This window comes from Cibotium barometz, chromosome 10 (assembly GCF_041138505.1).
Source record: "Cibotium barometz isolate CiBa-2024 chromosome 10, ASM4113850v1, whole genome shotgun sequence".
NCBI classification, from domain to species: Eukaryota; Viridiplantae; Streptophyta; class Polypodiopsida; order Cyatheales; family Cibotiaceae; genus Cibotium; species Cibotium barometz.
This window is the reverse complement of record NC_141055.1, coordinates 22,673,082-22,689,197: the sequence shown is the minus strand read 5'-3', so window position 1 is coordinate 22,689,197 and position 16,116 is coordinate 22,673,082. Positions and strand designations below refer to the sequence as shown.

General features: G+C 43.2%; 1 protein-coding gene across 1 annotated transcript; it reads right to left on the bottom strand.

The window, feature by feature from the left end:
* Positions 1-410: 410 nt before the first annotated feature.
* On the bottom strand, positions 411-12,804 carry LOC147634671 (uncharacterized protein At5g01610-like). Its single transcript, XM_086803802.1, has 3 exons — positions 12,623-12,804; positions 8,119-8,173; positions 411-978 (listed from the first exon to the last, which is right to left on the bottom strand). Exons 1-3 carry the CDS (start codon positions 12,707-12,709, stop codon positions 599-601), a joined length of 522 nt encoding a protein of 173 aa, XP_086659928.1. The 5' UTR covers positions 12,710-12,804; the 3' UTR covers positions 411-598.
* Between the last annotated feature and the right edge of the window lie 3,312 nt (positions 12,805-16,116).

Sequence of the window (16,116 nt, the reverse complement as noted above, 5' to 3'; positions counted from 1 at the left end):
TTAAATTTTAGTAATGTTGTAAATATTGTTTAATGTGATTCATGCAACGAAAGGATAAAAGCATCTACTCACATGTATGGCATAGGGAAGTAAGTGGAAAATGCAAGTTCAATACAATGTTGTGGTAATCAAGGACTTTGAGAATGAGGCTTCTTCATATAGATTAGTTCAGAGTTCCTTGTCCAACCCCTCAAGAACAAGAGTGAAATACAACCCTTTTCACACCTAGTGCCCAAGGATGCTTGAGGAACTCTGATGGTATCAATCAAGAGCTTCTTACTATTGCTAAATGAAAGACTAAGGAGAAGGAAAAATTCGCTTGCGAGAACGGCCACATGCTTGTATAGATTCATGGCTCATGAGGCACAAATGAAAATATGTGGAAAAGGGCAAAGGGATGAAGCTTGCACATCTGCATGAGTAAGTATGTAGTGAAAAAGGAGTAAGAAAATCACAAGGTCCTATGGTCCCTCATTAGCCTGGTTGCTTTATGCAAAAGAATGAGACCACAAAAAACAGTAAAATTACTAGAAAACAAGGTCTTATACAATATACATTTATAGTGATGCATACTTAAAAATGACCGCTATCCAAAACATCAAAAAACCTCTGACTCAATTCCATCTCGCAGCACTTCGTAAGCATCAAAGGGTCTAGCTTTCTTCATGCCTGCAGTGAAATACACCTTCTTTGTGGTAGAATCCTCTACTGTGATAGAGGTTACCTTCACCCACACAAGGATCTTTGTTTTCATTCCTTCAATGTTCATGAGCTTTCCATGTGAAAGAGTTCCTGTGACTTTCGCTGCATACCTCACAATAGAGGAGTCTTTGTACCCCACCTCACAGATTGAAGGAAGAAAGACCGTTAATTTTCCTGTATCTTCCTCCAACTCATAATGTGTTGTGTTTCTTGGGAAAAGTCCTGTAGGCAGTCCATACGACTGCAACAGCTCTGGTAGTGGTTTTTGCATCTTGCCTGTAGAGAATTCACAGATCAATCTCTCTCTCTCTCTCTCTCTCTCCAATGCAACTCAACAGTACACAGCTATGGATGGCTGAGGAAGTCGGCCCTAATGCAACTCAAGCAAAAGAATACAAAATTAGCAAAGGTCAAGAGTAGCTCAGAGAGAAGGCAAGTGGGTAATCTATCATGAAGGTAGAAGAATGCCCATTGAAGATTTTCATAAACCCACAGCCAAAACCCAAAAAGAAACAAATATTAGATGACTTTTAGGTGATTGTACTTTGACGCTTGACATTGAAAAATTACTAGTGGGTTAGTAGGATGTTTTCATGTATATATACCTAGATGAATCTAGGAACATGCCCAAATTCACCTTTTATTAGGAATGTGCATGTTATATACTCATGGTAGTCAACCCACAAGACTATGTAACTATCAACTCCATTATGCATAGTATGGACTAGACACTACGACATCCCCACTAACGTCATCAGTGCACTCTGTATCAAGATATGCTCTCACACGCACTCCACACGCACACACATAAGGGCATATATTCACACAAAGCCCTTCGTACTGAGTTTCTGTCAAACCTCCGGAGATGCAGGGCAGACTCAGCCATAATGAAGCCTAGCACTAAGGGAAGTATGTTTCTTTTCTCGACCATAGATTTAGCTCAAGACCGACATGGTCTGTTAGTTATGTAGTGGGTCATAGGTCATTTCAGTCTACTGTAGATGTCTCTCTCTCTCTCTCTCTCTCTCTCTCTCATACTTGTAATCATCTTTTGTCTCATAGTCCTATCGGGCCTTTTGTAAGACGTAAATATAACTTTCTTTCTTTCTTTCTTTCTTTCTGGATACCTGATGACAGCACCAGCCAGCAATCCAAAGAGGTACCTATGCCCACAAATCCACCCTGTAGGACTAGCAGCCCCTATGTCCCACCTCAAACTGCTGGAGTCACCCTAGTCTGCGCCCACCAGCTACAACGCACTCGATGTCCAAGGGCCTAGGTCCATGACAACTCTCTACATGGCAGCTCTAGATTGGGGACATTTTCCAACAATATAGACACCCACTGTTATGTACCTGAAGCTAACCCCGGGATTAGGCTGGCTGATTATAAGGGCTAAGGCTTTTAAGTTAATAAAGTGACTTATAAGTTTATAATCCCACAAGTATTGGAAAAAACTATATGAGTGAGGGTTATGTGATGAGTGGATTGTTCTATTGTGTTATCTTGAGACAATGTAACATGCAACCGGTATGATCGTGTAACACACAGCGAGGCCTTCTTTACACCTTTATGTTAGTGAACATGAAGCAATCCACTTTAATCTTTATTCACAAGAGAGAGAGCCGTAGAGAGAATATGAAGAGTCGACATCAGATTGAGTCCCAATCTACCCACTTAAGGGCCCCCTTCGGCAAGCAAGAGTATTTGCTTTATTGCTTTGGAGAACTTCTTCACAATGCAGAAAACTTAATGATGACAGTTGACTGAGGATTGCCAAATGCAAGGACGAGGTAGACCAGATGTAAGGTGAACCATCAAGCAGACTGAAAACAATTGTGAAGCTACTTCGGAACCCTCAGGTCTACCAAGGTATGCAAGAATGAAGGCTGAATGCTGAAGAAGACTGAGGGATGCCTTGGACTGAAGCACAATGAAGTGCTTTGCTGAAAAGCGTGTATGCACAAGTCGAGAGACTTAGGCACCACATAATTCTACTCTTGATCACTGCTGAAATGTGTGAGAACGAAGGCGCCTTTTTTATAGGGACTCCTATATACTGGTCGATTTATTAATGCTTTTTGTCCGGCCAGTTCCCCCCCCCCCCCCCCCTCCCCGAAAAGAAAAGATCCTTCCATTAGTTACCAAAATGCAGCTGAAACGGCTAAGTACATGACCTAGTCTCAATCAAGGGAGACAAGAAAAACAGTTGGGGATAGAAAGGGGCTCTTCCTCATTGGTTGGCCGCTCTCGGAGGAAGGCTATCTCATACAATTGGTTTGGGGAGGGGAGAAACAATCAAACAGGTCGCGTGTAATGCCAAGTAACCTCATTGTCTCTGACCCTAAAGAAAGGACCACTGCTCAAATCCGTAGAAAAGCCTCTCGATGCTTCCACATACGCTCACAACCACCTTGCATCTTCTCCCAATGGCCACGGAGGGGGTGTATGATGTCCGTCCATATGCTTTGGACTCCGCAGGTAGTGTGGTAGTGTCCTCTATGGCCCTCGCTACAGGGAGCACGCCAAACGTGCCATGCTGCTATACTATTGATGATTCCCCACCTCTGACAAGCAATTGTGGTACTCTTCCTTCCTGGGGCTATCATGATACTATGGTGAGAGAGGAGAAGAGTGAGGTCTTGTCCTGTCTCCTCATATGCTAGGGCTAGTGCTGACTTAGAAGCCCAGGCTACCGCCCCCCCAAGTGATGGTGCAAGCAGATGCTTGGTCCATGGTGAAGATACGGAGGATCCGCAACCAAACCTAGTGTACCTTGGGACAATACCGAAGGCAATGACGATATGACCCTTGTGGGTGTCCACACCTAGAACAGAGGGCTGGCCGACCTCCAACTGCCAACCAGGTACCCACTGCCAAGCTCCTAAGCGCTATCTGCCAGAGTGGGTTAAGAGACTGACCCTCACATCTAAGGCTGACAGACTGACCTACGTATCTCGTGCTTGACATGTCCTGGACTGGGGCTCACAATGACGTCATGGCATACGACAAATATTCCTAAAAAGGTAGTAGTAATCACAACCTTAGGCTAACTAAACTTCACTTAATGATGCTTAAAACATAGACAATTAGTGTCAATGCAATGCAATGCAATGCAACTATATTAGATGAATGGGTTACAATGAGATCTAAATAGATCTATGATGCTGTCCTAGATGAAGATCCTTCTCGGGATGAGAGGGATAGGCTAAATGCTGATGATGAGGACTGTTCCTTGCTCCAATGTTGAGGTCCACCCTTCGATGCCGGCTTCCCTCTATGTAGGAGGTAGGAATGATGAACTATGTGCTAAATATGCTGGCTATACTGCTGATCTGCTTCTCCCTTGCTCCATGGATGAGAAACGTTGAGGAGAGATGAGACAATGGACTGAATATGCTGCGCTTCTATATATATATATGGTGTGATGTTGCTGGTCGGATACCTATACTTTAGTCGGCCAGCCTTCTGTACCTTCACGACATGCAATAAATGCTATGAACTGCAGTCAGCTGCCATAAATGCCCACGACCTAATGCTATTAAATGCCCTAGATGCTATGAATGCCTTATGTGCTGAAGATGGTGCTGAAACAGTCCCATACACATGCTTATGCTGATATATGCCTGAATAATACTTGGATTAATGCTTAAATGTCCAGCTTAATGTTTATGGATGCTTGATGATGCCATGCCATTTGTACACTTGATGGGTGTGCACTTGACATTCCCCTCTGCTAAGCTGTTGTTGGGTGGTATACCTGGCAACCTTTCGACTCCTCTGCTAATCCTTCTCCATTGAAACCACTTCCCCCTTCAATCTCCGTCGTTCCTGAACCTCTGAACCTCCTGAGGCGATGTTGGAGCAAACTTCCGTCTTCTTATGTGGAAGAGAACCCCCTGTTGTTGCCAATTGAAGCTCAAAATTCCATTTACTCCTTTGATGATGGATGTCATTCTTCCCCAGAGAACTCATGGGCAAAACATGTAAGCCTTGCAGATGCAAGATTGACTGCTACGATGACTGCTATGCAAGCCATGTGCAACCCTATATGCAGTGCAAGAATGCTGATGGATGGGTTACTAATGCATGCAAAGGGAAATCCCTAAGGATGGCCTGTAAGATTTTGAGAACTGGATTTAACTGTGTGGAAGCAATTAACATGATGACTGACTGAATGAATGATGGAATGAAAATGATCTAAGGCTGGTTACCCAGTAACGCTATGATACCAATGTGATATGTGAGGGATTGTTACAATGAGATCTAAATAGATCTATGATGTTGTCCTAGATGAAGATCCTTCTCGAGATGAGAGGGATAGGCTGAATGCTGATGATGAGGACTGTTCCTTGCTCCAATGTTGAGGTCCACCCTTCGATGCCGGCTTCCCTCTATGTAGGAGGTAGGAATGATGAAATATGTGCTAAATATGCTGGCTATACTGCTGATCTACTTCTCCTTGCTCCATGGATGAGAAACGTTGAGGAGAGATGAGACAATGAACTGAATATGTTGCGCTCCTATATATATGGTGTGCTGCTGCTGGTCGGGTATCTATACTTCAGTCAGCCTTGTGTACCTTCACGACGTGCAATAAATGCTATGAACTGTCGTCGGCTGCCATAAATGCCCACGACCTAATGCTATTAAATGTCCTAAATGCTATGAATGTCTTATGTGCTGAAGATGGTGCTGAAACAGTCCCATATAGATGCTTATGCTGATATATGCCTGAATAATACTTGGATTAATGCTTAAATGTCCTGCTTAATGTTTATGGATGCTTGATGATGCCATGCCACTGGTACACCTGATGGGTGTGCATGTGGCACATGTATGGCTAGTGTAGCCTGACATGATGTGTCTGTGTGGCATATGAGCCTGACATGACAGTACATGTATGACTGGTGTAGCCTGACATGATAGTACATGTATGGCTCATGGAGCCTGACATGATGTAATTCCTTGGGACTAGCTATCCTGGAGATCTTTTGTATTTATGTTCTGGGATACAACTAAGCAAATGGGTGTTTCTTCCAGTCTAACTGCACTCGTGTGTGCATGACTTTGATTTTACCTTTGGATGACTTGTCTTGTTTGCCTGGACAATGCCTGAGATTTCTGCCTACGTTGTCCATGGGGCTCGGGACGCCTGGGCGCCCTATGGATGTGGATGTGGATGTGGATGTGCATACATGTTAGGGACTCACAAGTGGTCTACATGTGTTTTGCAGGTGGTAAGTGTCCCCAAAAACCCAATTTACAGCTTTACGTTTTCACATACTAATAATTATGGGTGTAAGTTCACACACACTTATAAGTGGCCGGACAACTTATAAGTTCACACACACTTATAAGTGGCCGGACAACTTATAAGTTGTACACATTGGACGGGACTTATTTAATACATGTGGCAGCCATAAGTTGGGCACCGGACCTCATTTGTACCCACTTCTAGTAAGCGCCCCCTTCTGGACCTAAAAAGCACACGTTTGAGCTATTTCCGGCGGGGAGCCCTTATTACTGGCAAAAAACTCAGATTTGGAGCATGCACCTGTTTTTCTGGTGTGTATGGAGCTGGTTGACTAGTTTTCTCTCTGTTGTACAACCTGCTGCAGCCATCTATCGCGATGGAAACCTACTAGGTGTCAATAGAAGGCTGGCCGACTGTGTTTGTAGGTTCTCCTACTGCTGGCCAGCTGTTTACAGGTCTGAAAAGCTGCTGGCCAGGGCATATAAATAGGAGGAAGAGCTGGTTGAAGGGCTGGGAACAGATCCTCTACTATTTGAAGACCTTCTGGCTTGTGTGTAGCTGCTGGTCGATTCCTTCTATGGCTACTGAGGACTGGTTGACTCCTGTAAACAGCCTTTGTGGGCTGGTCGGCTTGCTCTATAAACCAGACAAGAAGAAGACGATGATGTTGAGTTGTCCTGGGCTGATGTGGGAGTGCTATGGACTGTCCATAGTTGTCCTGCATGTGCTTGATCCCGGGAATGCTCTTGGTTTCTGAGGAGTGTCCAACTCAAAGCTTGTGAATTGTTTTGATCTGTTTTCATATTGTATTGGACGAGAAGAAAAGGAAGTTTGAGTCAGGGCTGCAAAGAATCATTCAGAAGAGCCTTGCAGTGTATCCCCACAACACCTTACAGGCGCTCATATATTCAACCACTATTTCTGAGGAGTTGCATGGTAAGGGAGCTTCAAAAAGACAAGAATTCAGTCCATGCAAGGGAAAATTTAGAGCTGGAAATGAGCAGAAAAAGGGCGGACAACCACCTAAGTTTATGCCTAATGAGTCCAAGGATGCAAAGGGGGGCTCAGAAAAGAAGCCAGGGGGTAAAAAGGATGATCCTAAGCTGTCCCGACAGCATATTTTTGATTGCATGAGAGGGGAAGTGCTTCACATGTGGGAGCAAAGATCACATGAAAGCTCAATGCCCACAAAATCTCAAAAAGAATAATGTTCAGGATGCCAAACCAAGTGTAAATGTTATACCCGATGTTCAGGGTAACACTGCATATGAACCAAAGAGCAAGATCTTATGCAAAGCTTGGGGCAAGTTAAAGGACCAAACAGCTTTATTCCTTTTTGATAATGCCTCAATAGATAATTTCATATCCATAGAGATGGCTGCTGCTCTTGGGTTAAAACTCGAGGAATTGGGCATGGACTTTCATGCAGATGTTGCCTTTGAGAGCAAGGAAGTTAAGGTCACTCCCATCATTGGAAAGTTTCGCATACAGATACAGGGATATTTGGATCATGAAGACCTCATGGCACTACTTACAGGATGTGATGTGATACTTGGGATGCCTTGGCATTATCGTTTGGATCCCAAGATTTTGCACAAAGAAAAGAAAGTTATGTTTACTCATAGGGGTAGGAAAGTTTGTATTGATGCGGGTACTACTGGGAGTAATCTTATTACCATTCTAGCGCTTGCAAAGAAGTAAAAGAATCAGGTTTACTAAATTGAGTGATGAAAACATAATTACTTGTACAAAGACGAGAAAATCTATGAAATTGGGAAGTAATTAGTCCATCTATGAAATTGGGAAGCAATTAGTCTATCTTTAGCAATATCAGAAATACTTGAGGTGATGTGAGGCACATGGTCCACTCTATAATATGACTAGCGTGGGCTCAGAAGGCTGGCTACACTACAACCTCTAAAATTTATCTGTCAAATCCATTAACCTCCTATGATGACTTCAAAGCAATAAGGTGTTTCTGTAACTCCGCCCACAAAAACAGCAGTGGTGTTGGGTGTCTTGTTAACAAGCTATTCCACCAGTAGCAAGCACGAGTGTACAGAGCTTGAGCACTTGCACAGGCAAGCATGCACATGCATGCATTACAAAGAAAATCAAGGAGCATGAATTTAAGCCACTAAAATAGAAGAACAAAGTACCTCTCAGTCTGTTATACAGACGTTTTGCGCCTTCTTCAACACTGTTAGACAGCGACTGCAAGCACCGAGTTTAAATTTTAATCAAAATCCCATGTATTTCATACATGTTGCACCTCCAAACACTATTCAGAATTAGCACTACTATAATACTTTGTATGTGAAAACTGCACACCTTAAACCCAAACTGAGCCTATCTGTGGGATTACATCTCAATCAATTATAATACAGATCTAGAACCATGCACACTTGACAGCAGAAAACAAGGCTGAATTTCCTTAGAAAAGATCGTTCTTTTTATTTATTTATTTATTTTTAACATCACCCCAAGAGTCTGCAAATGTAACTCAACAGGGGGCTTAAACACTTGAAATTAATGCAAATTAACCATTTATGGATGACCACAGCCACATTCATACAAAAAAAACAAAGTGAAAAAGAGAAATATGCGCAGTCTACACCTTTGGGCCGGAATGGACCGACCCCCCCTCCCTTTTGGAATATTTTACTGCCAATGAGTATTTTATATGTACAAGCCCAGGGGCCTCCTCTTCTGCCTGATGGAGAAAGGCCAGATTATCCAAAGCATAATAATCAATGTTACAACAGCATGTAGACCTCTGACAAGTGCCCAAAAGCACCATATCCTGATGTAGAAAAATCCAACACCTGTGTGGGTACTAATCTTTCCTGTTATCACAGACCTTCATAAACTGTATAAAATCCAGTCAAATCTGTAAACGCAATATACATCATAATTACCTACAAGTACATGTCCGTGTATTCAGCCAAAAACTCTTCCAAAAAACAGTCCGTAGTTGAATCCATGCAAATCAGCTTGTACAATCAATAAATGGGTGAATATAGTAAACGAGTAGGTATACAAAAAGCAAGCACGACAAACACAGTAAAATAACGAGGCAGGTGCGGAACTGTACGTACAGGTACGGCCTCTATACATACTGTGCAGAGCGGTACGGATAGTTGTACAGAACTGTAGGTACAGAGATGCCTTTGGGCTGCTGCAGATGCAAAAACAGGCTGAAAACAGAAAGAATCATCCTAAAAGAGGTCGCCTTCTTCCAAAAGATTAGGGCAACATATTCTCATGCATGGAAGATTGTGCCAACAGAAAAGCAGCACAAATATGCCCCAAAAAGCATGCTCACGCCCTTTTTAATGTGTCCAACCATAAAAAGCGTGTCCAGTAAAAATACAGTGTCCCATCAAAAATAGTGTCCATACACAAAATAGAGTAAAGTTGGGTGTCCTCGTGGGTAATCCCTTTCACTTGTATTTAAAACTCTGTACCCATGTAATAAATCATCCAGCTTTTGACGGGAGCTGGAGCACCCCACATTCGCAAACCTGCCGCCTCTCCCCGTCTCCTTCGTGTGGCACCCGTCTCCCTCTTCTCTTTGCTTCCGCCCGCCTTCACCCTCTCACTCCCTCACCGTCTCCTGCGCGCTGCTCCCCCTGGGCGTTTCTGCCTCCTGCCTCCCATTTTTTACTGTCTTCTGTCCTGCTGCCCCTGCTCCTGTGCACCCTTGCCTCCATTGTCCCGCCTCCTCCTTTGAGTCCCTTTGCAGCCCTTCCTCTCCGACTTCTCCCACCTCTGTGTCGCCTCCTATTCCCTCCTGTGAGCTCCCCCTTTGCCTTGCCTCCTCCTCACGCCCCCACCTCGCTTCCCCCTCTTCCGCACTTCTTCACAGCAGGTTTTGGATTTGGGCTGTTTTCTTTCCGCAGGTGTCGGCTTTCTTTGGTCTTCACCCCTTCATGAGGACTCCATAGCAGCTGCTCCATCATCCCCGACCAAGACCGGCGCCCCCTGCCTCTACTCCAAAGCGAACCTCCAGCTCCTAGCATCAATAGTAGCCTCCCTCGAAGCCTCAGCATTGGTTTGCAAGATTGTGGATAGCCATCCAATGCGCAGCCAGCTTTGTGACCTGCTCCAGGCCAGCCTCCTTGGCGAGCCAGGCAAGATAATAGATATGCATACCCTCAGGCGGGGCTACTACCACGTGGAGTTCAACACCCCAGCAGCTTCAGACCGCATGCTTCAGCTGAGCCCCGTTGCGTTGCGCACAGCCCAGGCAGTTTTTGCACATTGGCAGCACGGTTTAGATCCCACCGCCGACCTTATAGCTGGAGTATCTGGATTCCCAGTCACAATCATTTTTCTAGGCCTCATGAAAGAGTACCTTCTGCTTCTCCCCATCACTAGGAGAATGACAGGGCAGGTGTTGGAATCCCCACTAAAAAACAACCACCTCGATGCTGGCACAGGTGGTTGGGATTCCTTCACTCCGCAATAGCATTTCCTCTCATGAGGCAGTACCCCATGTCATCTCTCTTCAAAGCCTTCGGGGGGACCCCATCCTTCAGTAGGTGGAGTACTAAAGCATTCCTGGCCAGTGCTTCAGTTGCTGTCAGATGGGTCACATCGCCAGAGCTTGTCCTCGTCGCCAATCTAGGTTAGCTCTGCACCACCACACCAATGGTTCAACCCACCCCAACCCCGCCTCCCCGCAGTGGCAGAGTGGCGAGAGGGGACTGAGCACCTTAGCGCCACCTCCTCCCTCTAGTGAAACAGAGCCCCAGCACTCTACCCATGACGATGAGAATGAGGGTAGATGGCAGACGACAGGATGGAGACAACGCCAACCCCAGCCAGATCAGCACACCACCGCCAGGCAAGAGTCTGAAGGCACCCAGGCAGAAACAGTCGTGTCAGAGAACCATTTCGAGCATTTATCTCACATCCATCTGGAGTGGAGCCCCACCCTCCCACTAGAGAGTCCCAGCGTCAGATCCAGCCTGTAGACCAGTCCCACGGAGTGATTCAGTGCCAATCTTCCCAATTTTTCAGAACTACTCCGCCCTTACCACCGCCCCACCCCCCCCCCCCCCCCCCAAGAAGGATCTGACCCCCCAGCAGCAGGTGCCCTTTGAGGAGTAAGAGCAGATGCTGTCCTCCCCCTCTCCACAGGATCCCCCCACCCCGTGGCCTCTCCAGAGCACTCCCACCAACAGCCATAATGGACAGGTAAGCCCAGATCTCCCACCTTCTACTTAACATCTCTCTAGTCATGATCTACTTGGCTTTTGTACTAGCTTGTGAATCGATGGTCCTCTATTTGGCAAATTTCAATCAACAAAATCTCTTGATCCGAGGTTCGAGAGCTAAGGAAATGAATCGCCATCGACACACTCTAATAAACATGCACAAGGTATAATGTTAAAAGCAACTGAGAAAATACCTACATTTTCGATGTTTCATAGTAGACACCTCTCATCCTTATAGAAGAAAGACCATTCTACACTATATTCTAGGATTGTGCCAGAGGGTTTGTAATTGATGCTAGTAAGGAAAAAACAGGCTTACTGTCATTGAAAATTTAACACCTCAGAACTGGATCATTGGATTGAGCTGCTATGCCCAAAGTAACACTTCAAGGAAATTGCTAAGATGTTTTTGTTTGTGACAATTTTGGGATTCTTTCTTCTGATAGGCCCACAGTTAGTGAGTGCCAAATATTGACAAGTCAAAGAGAATCAGTTTATAAAGTACCACCAAAGCCTAATTGATACCCTGGGGACTGATACATGATTACCACCACCAATACGACCACGGATGTTCTACTGGAAAAACATGAATTTATTCTCCTTGTCAGACATTCCGTGCAGAATCCTGTGTGGTGATATGATGAAGCCCTGCCTGTCATCATCAATCTCAGAAGTTCCTCATAGCGTCCTTGAACTGTCATGAACTGTATGTTCATGATGGAAGAAAGTCCTTGGTTCAACCAGGTTTTCTGGAAAGCATTCCCAATTGACAGGTCGCCCATTGCTGGAGAACCAGCCTCAACATGGCCATTCCCTAGTTCGCCATCGTCCTTGGTTATCCCAGCTGGTAGTTCCTTGCCACTGCCAGTTGCGTCGATTGCTCAGATGTCATACAGACAGCTGGTTTATCTGACATCCATTGGGTCGGAAACTGATGTGTAGTGCGACTCATGAGGAGTTCCTCCCAAGAGACCATGACGTCACAGAAAGGTCATGGGTCTGCACATTCTGCAGACTTCAAAAATCCAATCCTGGACAGATCAGAATCTGCTGCAGTCACCTGTCATTATCAGAGGCAGAATCTGAGAACACTGCCTGTCTCCATCTCATCAGGAATCGATTCTGCAGAGGCTGATGTGGCCTACACTGATTGCTTCTTCTCTCACTCCCCCGTCGTTGACAGCCAGGAAAGAACCTCGGCTGCCACCGTTCACCCCTCCTCCTCCAGGGAAAAGACACCTGAAGTTCTTTCCCTACTCCTCCATCATCATCATCCATTTTTCAGTTTGGGAACCATATCCAGACAAATTATGTGCAAAGCAGAGTGGCAAAATCTTTCAGACAGAAGGTTAATACGAAAAGAATGCAAGAAGCACCATGCTCTTAGGCCGCACGCACATCACAAAGAAGACGGCAAACAGAGGAATAGAAAAGGGGGTACATTAACATCGTCGCCCATGGATGAAAACTCCTGCTTGGCACGGCGGGTAAGGAAGAAGCTGCTGGCCTTCGTGAGAATGTTGTCCATGGCGACGCTGCGGCCCTTCGGTGATCTAGCTACGCCAAAAACAACATAAATACAAAGCTTACCAAATCTCAGTTCCCAAGTAATAATAAAGAACTTCAATATAAGTAATGGTGGTGGATTATATTCTCTCTCTCTCTCTCTCTCTCTCTCTCTCTCTCTCTAGCATGGTGGTTTACACATGAGCCTCTTAACTTGTCCCATCCAATGCACTTAGTTGTTGTCACATGAATATGTGGTTTGCACCCCCTGCCCGCAAGGATCCCGATTCCCGACCTTCCACTCATCAATTGTAGATCCTAGACATACTTCAACACCACGAAGAGGCCACACCACAGCTTGGGGACATCATTACAACTCTCTACACTTTATATCGGAGGAGGATGATATTATGATTACTAGATGAGGTACCCATTCCCCCCCTGCATCTCTCTCTCTCTCTCTCTCTCTCACACACACACACACACACACACACACAATGCACATCTTTCATGAATCTTGGAGTAAAATCATCTTACTACATGTCTAGAAGCAGCAAGTTAACCTATTATCCTCTTGCTAACTGAAATTTGCTATCATGCAATAGTCAAGAATCCATGTTGGTAAATCTCAATTGTTAGTTACCTCAAATTATATTGAGTATATGATTTAAGTAGCTAAAGTTCAAGTTACTCGGTTGTGTCACTTGAAAGTCCATGTAACGCTCTCGTAATTGAAGGACTAGGTAGACTTAATGAAAGATGGTCTCCTCTTCTTTGACCCCCACTTTTAAGTAGTGTACTCCATGTCCATAAAATCAAATCCATGCCTCTATTATGTACATAGCGATGACATCCAAGTTAAGATTAGTGACCTATAGTTTTACTTATAGAAAGGCAACAAGCCCATGCCTCTATTATGCGCAAAGTGATGGGATCCAAGTTAGGATTGGTGACCTATAGTTTTAGTTATAGCAAGGTGATAATACTTTTGAATTGAGAATGTGGTGGAGGATAGTATGTCAAGGAGGAAACAAGTTATTAACTATATCATCCTTAAGCTTAGAGAGAAGAGCTTTCTAAAATGGACTAATCCCCTATATTCTTTTATGTGGGCATTAGCATTACTTAGCATGTTAATTAGAGATTATTCCCTAACTAGGACATTTATCCTTTAAGTGATGCTATATAAAAACCTTGATGTGCTATATAAAAACCTTGATGTGGTGACATGATTACAAGTTAAGTAACTCATGAGATAACTTCACTTGGTTATTTATCCTTTAAGTGATGTTATATAAAAACCTAGGTGTGGTGACATGATTGCAAGTTAAGTAATTTCATGAGATAAACTTCACCTTGGTATAAAATCCAGCATTGTACCATTAGTAGGTACGTATTGGCATCTTATTCTTTTATTGAAACCAAAGTGTGTTCTTTAAAAAAGAGCTTTCATTCCTAGCTGTCTTTCTAAAAACAAGATTCTAAAAAGTTGTGTCACACCCACTTGGTAGGTGGTTTATTTGATCATGATGTGATGGCACATTCATATTTTTCCCTCTTGTCCATTACATCCAACAATATAAAGGATCAAAAGTTTTATGTCATCAAAAATACTTATTTAGTCTATGTTTATGTTGGTTTTTAAAATTCTTTACAAAGGTAGGCATAGTGATACTATTGACACAAAACATGTTGGTCTTGCTAGGTGTTAATGAAAAATGAAAGGAAAGCAAATATTTATCAAAACAAAATCTACATATTCTTCCTTGTTTCAAAGAGTGGTTCACATGAATGATCGCTACATTGACAAAGCTAGCCTAATCTTTCACTCTTAAAAGAGTGATTTCACTTTTACATATAATCTTGTTTCGAAGAGTGGTTCACATCAATGATCACTACATTGACAATGCTAGCCTAACCTAATCTTTCACTCTTAAAAGAGTGATTTCACTTTTACATATAATCTCTCTCTCTCTCTCTCTCTCTCTCTCTCTCTCTCTCTCTCTAATAATAAACACAATGTTAAGAAAATCTCGAGTTGTAAAATAGCCAGAGTGCTACTATATGAATAGTTTTCTTGGAGAGAGTTTGTGAGTTTTTTCCCATATAATTTTTTTAAATGATTAAATAATATTTTAATAAAACTCTTAATTTAAATATATATTTTTCCATATGTTTGTGTGCACGTGTAGGGCCTAGTCCCTATGGGCCCTATATTGCTAAACTAATTCCATCCTGAATCTCCAAATGATGAGAACATATATAATGCCACTTTTGGGTCTAATACCATGTCCAATTAATTTTTGCCTATAAATGAGATCAAAACTCACCGTGAAAGGAAAGATCACAACTATGAGGGATAACAACTCACAACTCATCTATAGATCACATCTCATCATGACAGGGAACAACTGGGTAGTGCTTATGAAGCATGCATACCCATCAATTATGCTTGGTTCTAACCAGTCTTTTTCTTAGATGGATATAGGGGATGTACTACCCCTAACTGATTTTTGTTCAAGTCTATTATGCTCAAAGCTTCCAGAAGCATATCGATCTTGTGAAAACACATGGCAATGTTTGGTGTATGGAAAGTGACGTCAATATTCTTTTGTAAAAAAACTTGCATATATTTTGGTTTTCACTACGTGATTTAGCAAAACCAAGTGGTCTCAATGCTTATGTAGATGTGCTTATGGAAATTGTTTGAATAATATATTCAATCGTGGACGTGGCAGCCATCTCGGTCAAGCCTTGTTGGGGAGGCAACAACGTTGTCTCTCCACATTAAACGTTGTGTGTGATATTGTAATCTATATTGTTATCGTGATGTAGTACTCCGTATCGCTTTTTTGTAATTATATATGTAAAGTGTCTGAATAAGACCCCACTCTCACCCCATTTTGCATCTCTCTTTTTGGTTATAGGCATTGTAAAATTGGCAAAACATAGTGGTAGTTTGATATTTAAACCTCCCTTTTGTTGCATTGAAAAAAACCCTCCCTTCTGTTGCATTAAATTTTTTAAATAAAGATTCAAATTTGTTCCATTATTACAAAGAGAATCCTAAATAATAAGAAATCATCATATGAAGTTGATGCCCACTTCATGCTCATTTCAAAGTAGAAGAATGGAGCATATGGTGTTGTTGCACTCTCTCGCTCTCTCTCTCTCTCTCTCTCTCTCTCTCTCTCTCTCTCTCTCTCTCTCACACACACACACACACACACACACACACACTCACCTTTTGGGATACTAGTAGGCCATCTTACAAATAATACTACTTACAAAGAGGATTTACACACAAATTTTAACTTAAAAGTGGGTGGGATAGGGAATCATATCATAGATCAGGAAGAATCCCTATCCATGAGGAATTAGTTAGGGAAATCTTGCCCTTTTTATGGGCAACCCCTTAAGATCAATCCC

What these genes read in the sequence shown, in the direction of transcription:
- LOC147634671 (XM_086803802.1), bottom strand. Translation starts at nt 12,709, where the DNA reads ATGGACAACATTCTCACGAAGGCCAGCAGCTTCTTCCTTACCCGCCGT. An exon ending in CCATGGGCGACGATGTTAAT is followed by an intron (nt 8,174 to 12,622) that starts GTACCCCCTTTT and finishes CGGTGCTTGCAG; the next exon opens with TCGCTGTCTAACAGTGTTGA. An exon ending in TCTGTATAACAGACTGAGAG is followed by an intron (nt 979 to 8,118) that starts GTACTTTGTTCT and finishes AATTCTCTACAG; the next exon opens with GCAAGATGCAAAAACCACTA.